This window comes from Oncorhynchus kisutch, linkage group LG12 (genome assembly GCF_002021735.2).
Source record: "Oncorhynchus kisutch isolate 150728-3 linkage group LG12, Okis_V2, whole genome shotgun sequence".
Lineage (NCBI taxonomy): Eukaryota > Metazoa > Chordata > Actinopteri > Salmoniformes > Salmonidae > Oncorhynchus > Oncorhynchus kisutch.
In genome coordinates, this window is record NC_034185.2 from 52,191,113 (window position 1) to 52,210,161 (window position 19,049).

Below are 19,049 nucleotides of genomic sequence, written 5' to 3' on the forward strand. Positions count from 1 at the left end.
TGTCAGTCTGCAGATGCAGAGGCTGCAGGTCCTGGGGTCAAGCAGGAGAGGTCTGAAGGAGAGGAGGACCCAAGGCACAGCAGAGACATCCAGACTGGTGCGGCTGGAAAGCACCTTGTAGCCACCGAGGACCTCGCCACCACTGCCGCACCCCAGGCCTGGACCCAACGCAGCATCACAGAGGTCAGTGGAACGCCGAAGCCCATCCTCAAGTCAGAGATGGACACCGAGATATTAACAGTAACACAAAGGTTCTTACACAAAGGATCTGACCACAGATCAGACCCAGAGAGACTGGGCTGTCCTCCTGCTCCTGGCTCAGACTATTTACCGGTATTTCAGAGCCAGATTAATTCTCGTGGTGATGGTGACTCGTTAGACACTGACGGGGATGTTCCATGTTGTTCTTACGCAACAGAGATGGACCCTGGCAACATATCCTTGGGTTTAGAGACACAAACTGATCTGTCTAGAGGGGACTGGAACCAGTACACTAGTAGTGTATACTCTGAAGGGTGCCTAGATAAGAAAGGGGAGGTCATAGTGGTAGATGAGGTGACTGTAAAAGTGGAGGGCTACGCTTCTCCCCTATTGAATGCAGATAGTCACCTAGGAGACGGACACTCACATGGCAGAGATTTCTTAGATTATAGGGGAAGCTTAGAGACAACTGTAAATGTTGCCACCCTCTCCCCTTTACACACGTTCAGGGATCGCAATCCAGGGTCCACGTCGATGGCACCTTCCGCATCACACAGCCATGTCCTTTCCAATCAGCTGTTGAACTCAAATGACCGGGCTAGAGCCCAGGCTCAGGGACAGGGAGCCACATCAGGCAATGTTAAAGAGAAACGGTTCCTCTGCATGTTCTGTAACAAAGGCTTCAGCTGCCTCCAGAAGGTGGAGATCCACCAGAGGGTCCATACAGGGGTAAAACCCTTCAGCTGTACCCAGTGTCATATGCGCTTTTCCGTGGCTGGCAACCTGAAGAGGCACCAGAGGGTCCACACAGGGGTGAAACCCTTCAGCTGTACGCATTGTCAAATGCACTTCGCTCAGGCTGGTGACCTGAAGAGGCACGAGAGGGTCCACACAGGGGAGAAACCCTTCAGCTGCCCCCAGTGTGAGAAGAGGTTCTCACGCCAGCACCAGCTGAAGATTCACCTGAAGGTCCACACGGGAGAGAGGTTGTTCGCCTGTACGCACTGCAGGAAGAGTTTCTCAGAGAGGAGCTACCTCCGGATACACCACCAGAAAAAACATTCCACTCAATGACATAGAAAGTAACCATTCCATTCAACAGCTTCTGACGTTTATGTCAAACCAAGCATTAAACACAAAGATTAGTTTTCATTGTCAGCTAAAAAGACCCACAGATGCATTTGGAATAACAAGGGTAACAGATTTCAGTATATATTGCTTCCAGACATTGTAAAATAAAAGGCATACAGTGCATTCGGAAAGTATTCAGACCCTTGACTTTTTCTACATTTTGTTACTTTACAGCTTTTCCTAAAATTGATTAAATAAGAACAAATCAATCTACACAAACTCATAATGACAAAGCAAAAACAGGTTAAGAATTTTTAGCAAATTTATTAAAAATAAATAACAGAAACCTTATTTACAAAAGTATTCAGACCCTTTGCAATGAGACTCGAAATTGAGCTCTCCACCAATCAGGCCTTTATGGTTGAGTGGCCAGACCGAAGCCACTCCTCAGTAAAAAGGCACATGACAACCCGTTTGGAGTTTGCCAAAAAGGCACCTAAAGGACTCTCAGACCATGAGAAACAAGATTCTCTGGTCCGATGAAACCAAGATTGAACTCTGGCCTGAATGCCAAGCGTCACGTCTGGAGGAAACCTGGCACCACCCCTATGGTGAAGCCTGGTGGTGTGGGGTAGTTTTTCAGCGGCAGAAACTGGGAGACTAGTCAGGATTGTGGGAAAGATGAACGGAGCCGAGTACAGAGAGATCCTTGATGAAAACCTGCTACAGAGTGCTTAGACTCAGGCGAAGGTTCACCTTCCAACAGGACAAGGATCCTAAGCCCACAGCCAAGACAACGCAGGAGTGGCTTCGGGACAAGTCTGAATGTATCGGAGTGGAACAGCCAGAGCCCGGACTTGAATCTGATCTAACATCTCTGTAGAGACCTGAAAATAGCTGTGCAGCAACACTCCCCATCCAACCTGACAGAGCTTGAGAGGATCAGCAGAGAAGAATGGGAGAAACTCCTCAAATACAGGTGTGCCAGGCTTGTATCGTCATACCCAAGAAGACTCGAGGCTGTAATCACTGCCAAAGGTGCTTCAACAATGTACTGAGTAAAGGGTCAGAATACTAATGTAAATGTGATTTGTTTTTTAAATATACATTTGCAAACATTTCTAAAACTGTTTTTTTGCTTTGTTGTTATAGGGTATTGTGTGTAGATTGATGAGAAACCAAACTATTTCATTAATTTTAGAAGGCTGTAACAAAGTGGAAAATTAAAGGGGTCTGAATACTTTTTGAATGCACTGTAAACCTAAAGTCTGTTACAAATTGTGTTTGTACTGTATAGGCTATATGATGTTCACAAATGCATATTTTATTACTTAAATTCAACTGCTTAATTTTTATCCCAAGACTCTTTGAATGAGAAAATGGATGCAGTTCATCAAGTTCATGCAGGTTTTTAGTTGAGACATGTGTGTGGTTTTCATATGGTGTATTTAAAACTTGTTTTTTAATAAACACAAAATGGGACTTTTCATTCTAAGACTGTCAATGAGACTCTTTAATATACATCAGATCTGATATCACCCTATTCTGCTTCATAACTGGTGATGAAATGTGTATTTTTGGTTAAGTCAAAAGTCAGAATTATGGCTAAACCCCACCTATTTCTACAATTTCACTTAAAATGTGATTTTAAACCTAATGCTAACCTTAAATTAAGACAAATGTAAATGTTTGTTTTTCATACATTTTTATGGGCAATTGTGACTTAACTATTGTCTACCAATATACGCTTAATAAATATACCTACACTAACACCTACTGTACATGTCAAAATAGTTTAGTGAAGTTTGTTTGACTTATCATAGCTGACTTATTTTTACCCACAACATATATATGTCCACCATGATGGGTTTAACAACAGTCATTCTGTAACTACAGTATAGGACTCAAACGTAGGGGGGTGGGTAAACACTCCATGTTGAAAGTGTTTCTGTGTGTACGTACCTGTTTTTTTTTTTTTTTATTCATACGGGAAACTGGAGCGTGACAAACCGAGCAGCGTTGCAGTTCTTCACACAAACTGGTGCACCTGCCACCTATTATCATACCCCGTTCAAAGGCACTTCAATCTTTTGTCTTGCCCATTCACCTTCTGAATGGCACATAAACACAATCCATGTGTCAGTTGTCTCAGAGCATAAAATGCTGCCTAAGACCTGTCTCCTCCCCTTCATCTACACTGATTGAAACAAGTGACATCAATAAGGGATCAGACTTGACCAGGTGAAAGCTATGATCCCTTATTGACGTCACATGTTAAATACACTTCAATCAGTGTAGATGGAGGAGACAAGTTGGACTCTTTAGTGTACATCACATCTGATCTCACCCTATTCTGCATACACCCAACAGTGCTTTATAACCATTATAGACTTACTAAATATTACTATGTACTCACACACTAACAAACCTCTACTGTACACATCAAAATGGTTTAGTCAGGTCTGTCTGACTTGACTTATCTTAGCTGACTCATATTTACCCACAACATATTTATGTCCACCATGATGGGTTTAACAACAAAGTCATTCTGTAACTACAGTATAGGACTCAAACGTAGTGGGGATGGGTAAACACTCCATGTTGAAAGTGTGTTTATTATCTGTGTGTACATACCTGAGGGAGTGTATGTCTGTGTAATCTGTATCACCTGTCTCTTCCAGGAGGAGGAAGTGCTTCTGGTGAAGGAGGAGGGTCTGGGGAACCCTGAGAGGACCATGGTCATGGAGGACAACCAGACTACACCTCCCCCTGAACCCACAGAGGAACCAACTGAGCAGCACAGGACCACACACAGTCTCACTGAGGTGAGTCCACTATGAACTACTGTCTGAATGGTATTATGTCAGGGCCTGTATCCACAAAACCTCAGAGTAGGAGTGCTGATCTAGGATCCGTTTAGCCTTTTAGATCATAATGAATAAGACTATTTGGAAAGATCCTAGATCAACACTCCTACTATTTGTGAATAAGGGCCCAGGTCTCTTTAAGGTTTTGATAAATCAGAGGTAATTTTGTGAACGAGTGCTAACTAGCTTAATTAAAGGCAAACACTGGAAGTCTTCGGGCACAGCTAGCAAGCTAGTTAGCTTTGGTTCGCCAAATGACCTCTTAACTGCCTGCATACTGGACACAGAGACAATAATGGTATCCACAAGTTCATCTGATTCATCTCTTTAAAGAGTGTCACATTATCAAATCAACTAACATGTTTGAATTGTACTCATAGCAGTCCCTCATTGCCCATTCAGAAGATGCTCTATAGCAGGGTGCTCATATCAGATTTCTTGATCCAACATCTTCTCACTCTGTATCTCTTACAGTCAGTAGACATGGAGGATGGGAAGCCTGATCTGCTGATAGTCAAAGTGGAGACAATAGAAGATGAACCAGAGAGCATTGACCTGCTGAGTGGACTAAAGATGGGGGAGCAAGGTAAGGGAGAAATGCATATCCAAATCAAATTTGCTTATATAGCCCTTCGTACATCAGCTGATATCTCAAAGTGCTGTACAGAAACTCAGCCTAAAACCCCAAACAGCAAGCAATGCAGGTGTTGAAGCACGTTGGCTAGTAAAAACTCCCTAGAAAGGCCAAAACCTAGGAAGAAACCTAGAGAGGAACCAGGCTATGAGGGGTGGACAGCCCTCTTCTGGCTGTGCCGGGTGGAGATTATAACAGAACATGGCCAAGATGTTCAAATGTTCGTAAATGACCAGCATGGTCAAATAATAGGTCTGGGACAGGTAGCACGTCCAGTGAACAGGTCAGGATTCCATAGCCGCAGGCAGAACAGTTGAAACTGGAGCAGCAGCACGGCCAGGTGGACTGGGGACAGCATGGAGTCATCATGCCAGGTAGTCCTGAGGCATGGTCCTACGGCTCAGGTCCTCAGAGAGAGAATTAGAGAGAGCATACTTAAATTCACACAGGACACCGGAGAAGACAGAAGTACTCCAGATATAACAAACTGACCCTAGCCCCCCGACACATAAACTAATGCAGCATAAATACTGGAGGCTGAGACAGGAGGGGTCAGGAGACACTGTGGCCCCATCCGATGATACAGGGCCAAACAGGAAAGATATAACACCACCCACTTTGCCAAAGCACAGCCCCCACACCACTACAGGGATATCTTCAACCACCAACTTACCATCCTGAGGCAAGGCCGAGTATAGCCCACAAAGATCTCCGCCACGGCAGGACTTTCCCTCAATTAAGTTGGAAAAATAGGATGATTGAGCAGCAGTAAGGGCTCTTCGATACTGCACGGTACTGTATTTCCAAGCTAGTCGGAAGACTTCCAGTTTGGTGTGGCGCCATTTCCGTTCCAATTTTCTGGAAGCTTGCTTCAGAGCACGGGTATTTTCTGTATACCAGGGAGCTAGTTTCTTATGACAAATGTTTTTAGGGGTGGAACTGCATCTAGGTTATTGCGCAAGGTTAAATTGAGTTCCTCAGTTAGGTGGTTAACTGATTTTTGTCCTCTGACGGCCTTGGGTAGGCAGAGGGAGTCTGGAAGGGCATCAAGGAATCTTTGTGTTGTCTGTGAATTTATAGCACTACTTTTGATGCTCCTTGGTTGGGGTCTGAGCAGATTATTTGTTCCAATTGCAAACGTAATAAAATGGTGGTCCGATAGTCTTATTATGAGGAAAAACATTCAGATCCACAACATTTATTCCATGGGACAAAACTAGGTCCAGAGTATGACTGTGACAGTGAGTAGGTCCAGAGACATGTTGAAAACCCACTGAGTCGATGATGGCTCCGAAAGCCTTTTGGAGCGAACACCACCATGTTTAGTTTTGCCCACCCCAGGTCGAGGCACAGACACGGTCTCAATGGGGATGGCTGAGCTGACTACACTGACTGTGCTAGTGGCAGACTTCACTAAGCTGGCAGGCTGGCTGGCTAACAGCCTGCTGCCTGGCCTGCACTGCCCTATTTCATTGTGGAGCTAGAGGAGTCAGAGCCCTGTCTATGTTGGTAGATAAGATGAGAGCACCCCTCCAGCTAGGATGGAGTCCGTCACTCCTCAGCAGGCCAGGCTTGGTCCTGTTTGTGGGTCCCAGAAAGAGGGCCAATTATCTACAAATTCTATCTTTTGGGAGGGGCAGAAAACAGTTTTCAACCAGCGATTGAGTTGTGAGACTACTGTAAAGCTCATCACTCCCCCTAACTGGGAGGGGGCCAGAGACAATTACTCGATGCCGACACACGCTGAAGCTATGTTGCACTTGGTGACCTCTGACTGTTTCATCCTAACATCGTTGGTGCCTACGTGGATAACAATATCTCTATACTCTCTACACTCGCCTCTCTACATATAGCCTACATACAGTAATAGATCTTGAGTGGAAATAGTGATGCGCCTGGCTATGTTTTCTTCATTCATAAAATAAAATCAATACATCTTATGTTTACATACAAAACACACATAAAGTTGAAGTCGGAAGTTTACATACACCTTAGCCAACTACATTTAAACTCAGTTTTTTTTACAATTCCTGACATTTAATCCTAGTAGAAATTCCCTGTTTTAGGTCAGTTAGGATCACCACTTTATTTTAAGAATCTGAAATGTCAGAATAATAGTGGAGAGTGATTCATTTCAGCTTTTATTTCTTTCATCACATTCCCAGTGGGTCAGAAGTTTACATACACTCAATTAGTATTTGGTAGCATTGCCTTTAAATTGTTTCAAACAATTGGACAAACATTTTGGGTAGCCTTCCACAAGCTTCCCACAATAAGTTGGGTGAATTTTGGCCCATTCCTCCTGACAGAGCTGGTGTAACTGAGTCAGGTTTGTAGGCCTCCTTGCTCGCGCATGCTTTTTCAGTTTTGCCCACACATTTTCTATAGGATTGAGGTCAGGGCTTTGGGATGGCCACTCCAATACTTTGACTTTGTTGTCCTTAAGCCATTTTGCCACAACTTTGGAAGTATGCTTGGGGTCATTGTCCATTTGGAAGACCCATTTGTGACCACGTTTTAACTTCCTGACTGATATCTTGAGATGTTGCTTCAATATATCCACATCATTTTCCTTCCTCTTGATGCCATCTATTTTGTGAATTGCACCAGTCCCTCCTGCATCCCAGCACCCCCACAACATGATGCTGCTACACCCATGCTTCACGGTTAGGATGGTGTTCTTCGGCTTGCAAGCCTTACTCTTTTTCCTTGAAACATAATGATGGTCATTATGGCCATACAGTTCTATTATTGTTTCATCAGACCAGAGGACATTTCTCCAAAAAGTATGATCTTTGTCCCCATGTGCAGTTGCAAACCGTAGTCTGGCTTTTTTACGCTGGTTTTGGAGCATGGTGTTTATACTTGCGTAATATTGTTTGTACAGATTAACGTGGTACTTCAGGCTTTTGAAAATAAAAAATTGCTCCCAAGGATGAACCAGAGTTGTACAGGTAATTGACTTAAACACCATATTTAGAGTTCTCTGCCATGTTTGTAAATGTCTATTTTGTAACCTCTTCCTGCAGTTGGTTGGCTGGAGCCTAACAAGGGAGGCTGGGCGGACATCTTGGATTCCCAGCCGGGCGCAGCCAAAGGCTCAGGGGACCATATCACTGAGCAGGGCGAGATAGTGGAGGTCAGTGGATGGGACAGATTCCTCAACTCTGGGCTGGAGAACAACACTGTTAGCCACAATCAGAAACAGACAGTCGAACACAAAACAACAACTGAATTTAGTCAACAGACTGACTGAGCCCCAAATGAAAAAAGACTACAGTTTACTATAGAATACTAAAATACTTAGTATAGATTTCTGTATTAAACTGTAGTATACTGTAGAATACTATACTACACACTGTAGTATCCTCAATTGTGAGGTGCTTACTATAGAATGTTGTAGTATACTGTAGTAAATACTACAGTATTTTCCCACCCAAAAACCACTAATGCCTTCAAAAACACTACAGTTTTATAATTCTAGTAGAGTGCCTTCAGAAAGTATTCACACCCCTTGACTTTTTCCATATTTTGTTGTTATAGCTTGAATTTAAAATTGATTAATTTAGATTCAGTCACTGATCTACCCACAATACCCCATAATGTCAAAGTGGAATTATGTTTTTAGAAAGGTTAAGAAATTAATACAAAATTAAAGGGCCTCCCGAGTGGCGCAGCAGTCTAAGGCACTGCAGATCCAGGATCGATCCCGGCCCAGCGTCGTCCGGGTAAGGGGAGGGTTTGGCCGGCTGGGATGTCTTTGTCCAATCGCGCTCAAGCGACGCCTCCATGCGGCGGCCGGGTGCATTCACAGTCACCTCGGTCGCCAGCTGTACGGTGTTTCCTCCGACACATTGGTGCAGCTGGCTTCTGGAATTAGCGAGCAGTGTGTCAAGAAGCAGTGCGGCTTGGCGGGGTCGTGTTTCGGGGACACGTGGCTCTCTACTTTTGCCTCTCCAGACTCCACACGGGAGTTGCAGCGATGGGACAACACTGTAACTATCAATTGGATATGATGAAAATTAGGGAGAAAAGGGGTAAAAAAGTACCCCCCCCACACACACACAAAAAATCTAATTTAAAAGCTGAAATGTTTTAAATCAGTATGTATTCAACCCCTTTGTTATGGCAAGTCTAAATAAGTTCAGGAGTAAACATTTGCTTAACAAGTCGCATAATAAGTTGCATGGGACTCACTCTGTGTGCAATAGTAGTGTTTAACATAATTTTTGAATGACTACTTCATCTGTACTCCACACATACAATTATCTGTAAGGTCCCTTAGTCGAGCAGTGGATTTCAAACACAAATTCATCCACAAAGACCAGGGAAGTTTTCCAATGCCTTGCAAAGAAGGGCTCCTATTGGTAGATGGGTAAAAAAATAACAAAAGCAGACAATGAATATCCCTTTGGATGGTGTATCAATACACCCAGTCACGACAAATACAAAGTGTTATTTTTGATGCAAATGTAACACAACACATTACTGAGTATCACTCTAAATATTTTCAAGCATGGTGGTAGCTGCATCATGTTATAGATTTGCTTGTCATCCGCAAAGACTAGGGATTTTTTGGGGATAAAAAGAAAGAATAGAAAGAATAGAGCTAAGCATATGCAAAAAAAACTAGAGAATGTAAAAAAACAACAGTTTTTGCTTTGTCATTATGGGGAATTGTTGTGTAGATTGATGAGGGGGAAAAACAATTTAATAAATGTCAGAAAAAGGCTGTAACCTAAAAAAAATGTGAAAAAAGTCGAGGGATATGACTACTTTCCGAAGGCACTGTGTTCCCTAAAGGTTATCGAAAAGAGCAGAGGCGCTTAACTATCCGTTCAGACCCCAGTTCTACCTATCGACAGGTTTATGTCAAAGATAATAAAACAAAAACACTATTGTAAATGCTACAGTAATATCTGCAAAAACACTTCCGTAAATACTACAGCCTACATAAACACTAAAATAAATACTGCAGTATACTACAGTCTGCAAAAGCACTACATTCATTACTATAGTATATACTACAGTTATTTTACTATAGTAAGGGAAAACCCCCATGAAATGGACAAAAATGAATGGCAACATATTGGTATTGGACAAAACATATACACAATCGCAAATACCACTGAAATAGACGGCAGATCATCCAAACCTTATGGCAAGTGGCATATGGCAAATGCCAAGTGTCATTACAACAAAAATCCCAAAGATGGCGAGTGCGCTCCACCGTAGATTTTCAAATTGAAAATGGACACAAAGTCAATACCCACAGGTCAAATTTTGAAAATGTAAGCAAAAAATCTAAAGTACAACCACCTCTAAAAAAAAAAATCCTTTCTGGACCTTTTTTCCGAAAATATTTAAATTATTTTGTCAATTATACCATATATAACAACCGTGTGAACATACCTTTGTCTTATTTTATTAAGTTTGTCCATAACGCCTATGTTTTGTCCATTTGCATTATATAATCATAGGAAGTCAAAAGTCAGTAAACCATGTCCAAATGGCATAAGAAATGTCCAACTGCCATACATAAGTATTGAAAGTACCAAATCAGGATGTTATGTCCATTTGCCATCTTTGATCATAGGAAGTCAGTTTCCGAACCCAAAAGTCAGTGAACCATGTCCAAATGGCATTTATACTGACCAAATGATATATATCACCATGTTAAGCCCTGAATCAACATAGGTCAATTTGTCATGTTTGATCATTGGAAGTCATATGAAGTAAGAATTTGGTGCAATGAGAGAGCAATGGGACTCGTTTTTAAAAGGTTTTTGGGAAAAACGTCCAAATTGATCAGGGGCGCCCTCTATTGGTTGGGCACGGGTGGGGGTGCTCCCACCCGTGAACTCGGGATGGCAGGGCAGTGATAATGTTTCCTCTCCATCGCTCATTGATGTTGATTTCAGCATGTCAATTTGGTGATGGTTCATCACTGTTTAAACTTAATGCAAATGTACAAAAGTCAGCGTGCATCAGTCAATAAGATATCACTGATACAAACTGACACCAAACCCACTTTGTCGGGTGCTCCCACCCGTGAACTCGGGATGGCAGGGCAGTGATAATGTTTCCTCTCCATCGCTCATTGATGTTGATTTCAGCATGTCAATTTGGTGATGGTTCATCACTGTTTAAACTTAATGCAAATGTACAAAAGTCAGCGTGCATCAGTCAATAAGATATCACTCTGATACAAACTGACACCAAACCCACTTTGTCCAACTTGTTTAGAAGCCAACTATCACATATTTCAGAGCAGGCCCAACATTCACAGTGTTTAAACCATAATAAAAACATATATCACGTAGTTACGTTCTAGCTTCGGGTCCTGTTTCGACATTATGTTTAGGCCTAGCTGAGGCGACCCCGAATCACGAGTTTTGGCTCGATAGGTCATTTTGAGCCCGGGCAACGACCTTAATTAGTGCTGAAAATTCACTTTTTCCGGGCGTTCCTACAGTGTCCCTGAAGGAGCTACCGGACAGAAACGTTAGGGTCCGTCTCTATGAGCCGAGGCGGTTTCAATGCACCTAGTCTTGTGACTCTGGGACTTTTCTAAATGTCACCATTTTCGCGATGGCCAAAATTCATTGAAGTCATTGCAAATTTACGAGGCTGTTTCTCAGCCTGAGAACCTTCCAGAGCCACATAACTCACTGTGAACTATCGACTAAAGCTCTGGAACATGTATTTAAAGTTTCAGAGCTCTAGGTCTGACGGTTCTTTGATGGTTCTAACGCAGGTAACTATTGCAGGCTCTGTGTGTCTGTAAGCCTCACACTGTGTCACTCCCAATTGACTGTGTGAGTTCAGAAAATCACGTAGAGCTCCGAAACCCACCTTAACGGATTCGTCTGAACACACCGCAACTGGATCTGTAACTTTTTGGGGGGAAAAAACACATTTCTTTAACCATCACCAATTGTACATTGTACGATTTCTCATAAATTGCGATAGATAAATGGCTGGTTCTTTTTTTCCCTTAGACTGTAGGTTCATATATTTTGACGCAAAGCGGTCAAATTAGCGCTCTATCGTTTTTGACCTTTACTCCCAGAAAATGGGCCTTAACTCAAAAAGCGTTGAGGCCTCGACGGCATCTTGTTTCTGGGCTAAAAGCCCATTTGGCCAAACCCGTGCTCACCAAGTTTCGTCTTCGAAGTCTTTTCCGTGATGTTTAGTCCATTTGCAATAAGCAGCCAGTCGCCATCTGGTGGAATTTTCCAGAACAGAGGAAAAATTGCAAATTTAAAAAATGTATCAAACGTAAACCAAATGTCGGAGAGACTTCATTTTATGAATTTCCGGAAGATCTGGCCCTGGGGGCACAACCTGAGACCGCCAGCCTATTTGAATAACACTCACGGACGTCTAATAAGGAACCGTACATTTGCAATATGGAGATCCTCATCAATCATACGGGAAATGGCAAAAAGTGCCCTTCATGTATGGAAATACTACAGTAAAGTTTGCAAAAACACTACAGTGACTACTATAGTATTTATATCATACTATAGTACTTTTTCATGTGGTGGACCAGAGTGAGGCATAGATTTGGTCCGCGGGGATGGGGAGGTGTCCGTATGCAGCTGGAGAGAACAGCGTCAGACTCAGCTAGCGATGATCCGTTCTGCTCCTATAGTGGTGATTGAGAGACTGATGGCGCCTCAGGTTAACAGGTGTTTCCTTCAGCGGGCCTTCTATAGGATCAATCAACTGGAACATGGACCCTGCAACAACACACACTCCCCGGCCTTCGTCCTCCTCACACTCTCTTAATGTTAATTCAGACCTCAGACAATGCCAGTGCCTCAACACTAAATGGCTACACAAGCCCATTGACAAATGACAGTAGTAGAGATGGAATCAGTAAAGGTGGCAGCGCCAAAGAGAAGTGCTTCCCGTGTTCATTCTGTGGGAAAGCCTTCAGTTTCCCCAAACAGGTGGAGATCCACCAGAATGCACACTGGGGAGAACTGTTCAGCTGCCACCTGTGTGGGGCCAGTTTCTCTGACTCATTCAACCTGAAGAGGCACCAGAGAGTCCACATGGGAGAAATATACATAAATAGACAGATACATAAACCTTTTACCTTATATTAAGTAGGCATAATTGCAAATTATTAAATCCTTCCAATATAAATAAAAATGATTTAGTTACCAATTGAACTTTAATTGAGTTGACTTCACATGGGATGATTTCACTGAAGGGAATATTGTATGATCCCCAATGATCCATCGCATCACCCAAAAACGTCAACATACATCTGTAAAATGACAGACTAGAAACTAAAGCTTTAGTTGTCTTCCTCTCAGGCTTCCATGTCTTCTCCCTGGACCTCCTCAATGTCCACCTCTTGAACATCATACTCTGAGGCCTCATCTTCACTGTCACTTTCCAACCCTGTTGAGGATGGCTCGTTATCAGGCTCAAAAAGCCTAAAATTTGCCCGGATGGCCACCAATTTTTCAACCCTTGTATTGGTCTGCCTGTTGCGTGCTTTGATGTGTGTATTCCCAAACAAGGACAAGTTGTGCTCTGAGGTGGCTGATGTTGATGGTATTTGGAGGATGGTGTAGGCAACAGAGGAAAGAGCTTCAGATCCACAGTCCCTTCCACCAGGTGGCTGATGAGATATGTTGGCACGACTGCCATATTGCATCTCCATCCCAAAGCCCTTGCTTGGAAGTGTACTTCACCAGACTGCCAAGAACCTTGCCCTCATCCAGGCCAAGGTGGCGAGAGACAGTAGGGATGACACCATAGGGCTTGTTGATCTCTGCACCAGACAGAATGCTCTTGCCAGCATACTTTGGGTCTAACATGTACGCTGCGGCTTGTATGGTTTTCAGGCAGAAGTCTTCAAGCTTTTTGATGTATTTCAGAACTGCAGTTTCCTCTGTTTGGAGCAACAGTGAAGTAGGCAGGGCAGTACGGATTTCTTCTCTTACATCTGCAAGCAGAGTCTGAACATCAGACAGGATGGCATTGTCTCCCTCAATCCTTGCAATGGCTACTGCTATAGGTTTCAGGAGTTTCAGGCTGCTTACCACTCTCTCCCAAAATACATAATCCAGGAGGATCCTCTTGATGGGGCTGTCCATATCGGCAGACTGTGATATGGCCATTTCTTGAAGAGACTCCTTCCCCTCCAGGAGACTGTCAAACATGATGACAACACCACCCTAATGGGTGTTGCTGGGCAGCTTCATGTGGTGCTCTTATTCTTCTCACTTTGCTTTAGATTGCTGCTATAACTTGATGACCCTTCACATACCTAACCATTTCCTTGGCTCTCTTGTAGAGTGTATCCATTGTTTTCAGTGCCATGATGTCCTTGAGGAGCAGATTCAATGCATGAGGAGCACAGTCAATGGGTGTGAATGTGAGGGTAGGACTCCTCCACTTTAGACCAAGCAGCCTTCATGTTCGCAGCATTGTCTGTCACCAGTGCAAATAGCTTCAGTGGTCCAAGGTCATTGATGACTTCCTTCAACTCATCTGCAATGTAGAGACCAGTGTGTCTGTTTTCCCTTGTGTCTGTGCTCTTGTAGAATACTGGTTGAGGGGTGGAGATGTAGTTAATTATTCCTTGCCCACGAACATTCGACCACCCATCAGAGATGATTGCAATACAGTCTGCTTTCTCTATGATTTGCTTGACCTTCACTTGAACTTTGTTGAATTCATTTGCATCCCGCAAATGAGTAGATAAAGCATGTCTGGTTGGAGGGGTGTATGCTGGGCAAAGAACATTCAGAAATGTATCAGAGGTGAACCATTTGCATACACAGCTCAAGCAAGACATTCATCAGCATTTCTCTGACTATGTTCCTCCATTGAATAAAACAACCTTCTGATTCCAGGAGGACCAGGAGCTGTTGCTATCGATAAGGTGTATGATTCATAATTTTCACCTTGAATAGAAGGAGAAGGACTTTTGTCAGAGGTTGCTTGTTGTGAGCGCTGAGGGAACTTTATGCACTTGGCTAGATGATTCTGCATCTTTGTTGCATTCTTCACATAATTTGGCACAGTATTTTCTACATTAGTTGCAGTGCAATGTCTACACACATCAGATAGTCTGTGGCATTTTCCTGTAAAGATTAGAGAAAATGAGTGAACCCCAAATACAATTACATGTACAGTACAGATAAATAGTTAAGCAGTTAGATTAAACAACTCCTTTGTAAGATAAATGTTTTGAAATGAAACGTATGGAAAGAGGTGAATTAACACTCCTCAGTTAGCAGGCTCAAACAAGCTAAAACAACAGGCAAAAAATAACTAGCAGAAATTGTTAACAAGTTAGAAATGATTTAAACACACTTTGCTGTAGGCTACTATTTACTAGTTAACAAAAGGTTGTGTATGTCATATAAAATATATTTCACTCCACCCAGTATTGTATTCGAAACTTACCAGAAAGCATGTAGTCCTTGGCTCAGACAGTGTAGTAGAGTGGACTCAATAGTGTCTCATTAGTGTGCAAGATCTTGAGAATCAGCTGTACATGTGATGGAAGAATGCACTGGGCATGCAGAGGGTTGCAATTCCATTGAATTGGGGATTGTTTAACCAAAATATGCCACAAGACCTAGAATTACCTTGTGTATCCCACAACAAAAGGTTCACTGTTATAAGCTAACTTATTTGATGAATTTAAGCAACATTTCCCAAATTCCAGGGCTTAACTATCCATGGAAAATTTCTGGAAATTTACTGGAAAGTTTTTCCTGACCCTTTGCAACCCTACTCAGGATACACCACAAGAAAATTCACACGGCCCACGTATAGAGTATAGTGACATGTAATGTAGTACTCGTTTGTTTGTAGTTAATTCTGTTGTTTTAGATGTAGTGGGGAACCTGATGAGGTGACTTGAGGAAAGAATTAGTATCATGAGGCAGAGTAGAAGGTATGGTGATGGTTGGTGTGATGCCTGTAAAAATGCTTCACTGATGAAAGGTGACAATCTGTGTCCCTATAGGTTTATATTTTATAATGGGGAAATGATCCTGCCTTAAAGGCTCAGTGCAATCAAAAACATGAGAGATGTAGATATATTTCATTGATGTTAGAATAATACTGTGAAATTGTAAAAATTATAATACCCTTTTAGTGTAAGAGCTGTTTGAAAAGCCCACCTGAAATTTCTGCCTGTTTTGTTGGGGTAGAGTTTTGTCCCTGCCTGGTGGCAAACTAGTTAATAGACCAATAAGATAGTTCCAAACCTCTCTGCCAATAACAGTTAGTTTGTCCCCACTCCCAGACAGTCCCAGCTAAATTCTTCCTTGAGAAATTGCTCTTTGCTAAGAAGCTATTTTTGTTTCTTTTTACCATTTGAATTGAAAAAAGTCACAGTAAGGTGCTTAATTGTTACTCAGAAATGATTAGATATGGAGATAAAAACGGCTGCATTGGCTCTTTAATTCATGTTTACTTTACATAAAGTAGTGAACCTGTGGGTAATGTCATGTTGAACTTTTTCCAAGGTATTCTAAAATAAACTTTATCAAAGCGAAGGTAGCAGATTTACAGAAGTGTTGCCATAGTGAGAATAGTTATTCTACTTCACGTATCATTTTGTGTAATAAAAGTAGTGTAACATTATTTGTGTATGACCATTTTGTTGAAGTTAAATTACAAAATGGACTCTGTACTGACTGACTTGGTTATTTTTGTATCATTGCAGGGACTGAGTTTCCCTTATCTCAATCGAACCAAAACATTATACTTAATTATTGAATCAACACGTGGACATTTACATATTTTTTTTATTTTTTTTATCCAATGACTCCATATTGTTAGGTACTTGAATCACAGTGTTAGAGATGGGCTTGACTGTGGTTAACATTTTATCATATCATGTTTGTGTGTACAGCAAATAGTTATCTTATATAAACCTTTATGCTTTTCTGTTCAATTTGTCTTCACAGTCTGCATTCCATGAAGACCAGCTGATGCCCGATGTTGCTGACGGGAGAGGCTGGACCTCTGCAGCGGCTGGTCACAAACAATGGCCACGGATCAGAACCCTGGATCAGGAGCCGTTGCTCTTCCTTCCCGAGTCGCAACTAGGACCCAACCGTGAGGGACAGAGACTCCACCACCACACAGAACACAACCAGTGGACAGGTGGACTGAACAACCCCAGTCCTGGTGGTCATCAGAGAGGCAGAGACTCCAGTCTGCAGCCCAGACCCTTCTCTTCACAGTCTCAGTGCAGGGATGGAGCAGGGCCTGGTGCTGATAGAGATAGACCCTCCTGTTCCTATGATACAAACACCACAGTATCCATGATGAAAAGATCCGGTCACCCTGGGCTTCAGCCTTCTCAGAGCGTGGTGGGAGATGCTCCTTGTGGTAGTCTTTCAGGAAGTCTGTCTTCAGAGTCTCGTCTAATGCCTGGTGACTGGGTTCATAGAAGACCTGGATCTGGGTCTAGCCTTCCTCAATTACCTCATGGTTACCCCACCAATACAGACAGGGTCAGGATGGACGTTCACCACGAGAAGTACCTAGCCTATAACACAGCACACAATCCCAACAACACCCAAACAATGGCTAGAGGTCAAGGAGGGAGCTCAAAGACCAACCACCTGAGGGTGGTGGCTCCTGCTTCTACCTCCTCTGGTATCATTGGGTCACAACGTGTAAGGCCGAGCATTAGGACGGACGCCGACAAGCCGTACGCCTGCCTCACGTGTGGGAAGCGCTTTGCTGAGGCGAACTATGTGAAGAAGCACCAGACTGTTCACACTAAGGAGAGGCCCTTCAAGTGTAAGCTGTGTTACAAGAGCTTCTCCTTCCAGAATAACCTTATCAGACATAGGAGTGTCCACAATGGGAAAAAATCGTAGAAGTGTGTGAGATGTACGCAGGGGATATCTGGGAACCATTCTTTAGTTGACAAACACTACATGACCAAAACTATGTGGACACCCCTTCAAACTAGTGGATTCAGCTATTTCAGCCGATTGTATACAATCGAGCACACAGCCATGCAATCTCCATAGACAAACATTGGCAGTAGAATGGCCCGTACTGAAGAGCTCAGGAACTTTCAACGTGGCACCATCATAGGATGCCTTTCCAACAAGTCAGTTCATCAAATTTCAGCCACGAGCAACAACGGCTCAGCCACAACGTGGTAGGCCACACAAGCTCAGAAAACGGGAGCGGCGAGTGCTGAAGCCTGTTGCGCTTAAATTGTCAGTCCTTGGTTGCAACAATCACTACGAGTTCCAAACTGCCTCTGGAAGGAACGTCAGCACAAATACTGTTCACCGGGAGCTCCATGAAATGGGATTCCATGGCTGAGCAGCCGCACACAAGCCTAAGATCACTATGCGAAATGCCAAGCGTCAGCTGGAGTGGTGTAAAGCTCGCCGACAATTGGACTGGAGCAGTGGAAACGCTTTCTCTGGCGTGATGAATCACGCTTCACCATCTGGCAGTCCAATGGATGAATCTGGGTTTGGTGGATGCAGGGAGAATGCTACCTGCCCAAATGCATGGGTTCCAACTGTAAAGTTTGGTGGAGGAGGAATAATTGTCTGGTGCTGATGATTCTGTGCTTCCAACTTTGTGGCAACAGTTTGGGGAAGGCCCTTTCCTGTTTCAGCATGACAATGCCCCTCTGCACAAAGCAGAGGGGCATTGTCATGTAACTGGGCACTTCTAATGTAACTCTATGGCAGCACCCAAGGGGATTGAATTTTCGAGCTCTACCCTAAGATTTGCCCGTGACGTAGTCTCCATGAGTGACAGAACATGAGCCAATCATGGAGCAACTAGAGAACATTACCAACCCCTACTCTTCATATTTTCAGCTGGCTGCCCCACCACCATGCCCCACCACCACAGAAAGCACTGAGCTAGGCTGAAACACCTGCATTTTGGAGCTGCCTTGCTCAAGAAAGCAAAAAAAGAGACCATGTTTGTATGTGGGCATTATTAACTCTTTTTTTTTTTGCAAACAATGTAAAAATAAAAATTTAACTGATATGTGACATGTATTAATGCCAAAATAACATTCAACCCTGTTTATTTTTAGCAAAAAATGTGGGGCTCAAAACAAATCCGCTTTACTGATGTCATTTTGTCATTTTGCACAGGCACAATCTTTCCACTATTTTGGAATTTAGTTTTCTCCACAGGTCCCTAAACCTCCTTGCTCCGCGAGCGAAGCTGAAGTCGAAAAGACAACTTTACCGGTGTCAACTATATTAGCCTAGGCTAACAGTGATGCATTCATT

General features: G+C 43.0%; 2 protein-coding genes across 3 annotated transcripts in view; both read left to right on the forward strand.

Moving 5' to 3' along the window:
* Nucleotides 1-18,798, forward strand: part of LOC109901211 (zinc finger protein 768) — a 32,662-nt gene extending 13,864 nt beyond the window's left edge. Inside the window, exons 6-10 of one of the 2 annotated variants that reach the window (XR_004211796.1) lie at nucleotides 7-183; nucleotides 3,954-4,097; nucleotides 4,614-4,725; nucleotides 7,803-7,912; nucleotides 16,728-16,802. Coding sequence is in view for 1 of the 2 variants with exons in the window: in XM_031836571.1 (XP_031692431.1) it covers nucleotides 7-183; nucleotides 3,954-4,097; nucleotides 4,614-4,725; nucleotides 7,803-7,912; nucleotides 16,728-17,651 (1,467 nt within the window). In the remaining variant the exon portion in view is untranslated. Of the gene's footprint in view, nucleotides 1-6; nucleotides 184-3,953; nucleotides 4,098-4,613; nucleotides 4,726-7,802; nucleotides 7,913-16,727 lie in introns of both variants that reach the window. The other variant, XM_031836571.1, reaches the window with a different exon arrangement.
* Nucleotides 190-1,523, forward strand: LOC109901207 (protein krueppel-like). Its single transcript, XM_020497263.2, has one exon. It carries the CDS (start codon nucleotides 220-222, stop codon nucleotides 1,273-1,275), a length of 1,056 nt encoding a protein of 351 aa, XP_020352852.1. The 5' UTR covers nucleotides 190-219; the 3' UTR covers nucleotides 1,276-1,523.
* Nucleotides 18,799-19,049: the final 251 nt, after the last annotated feature.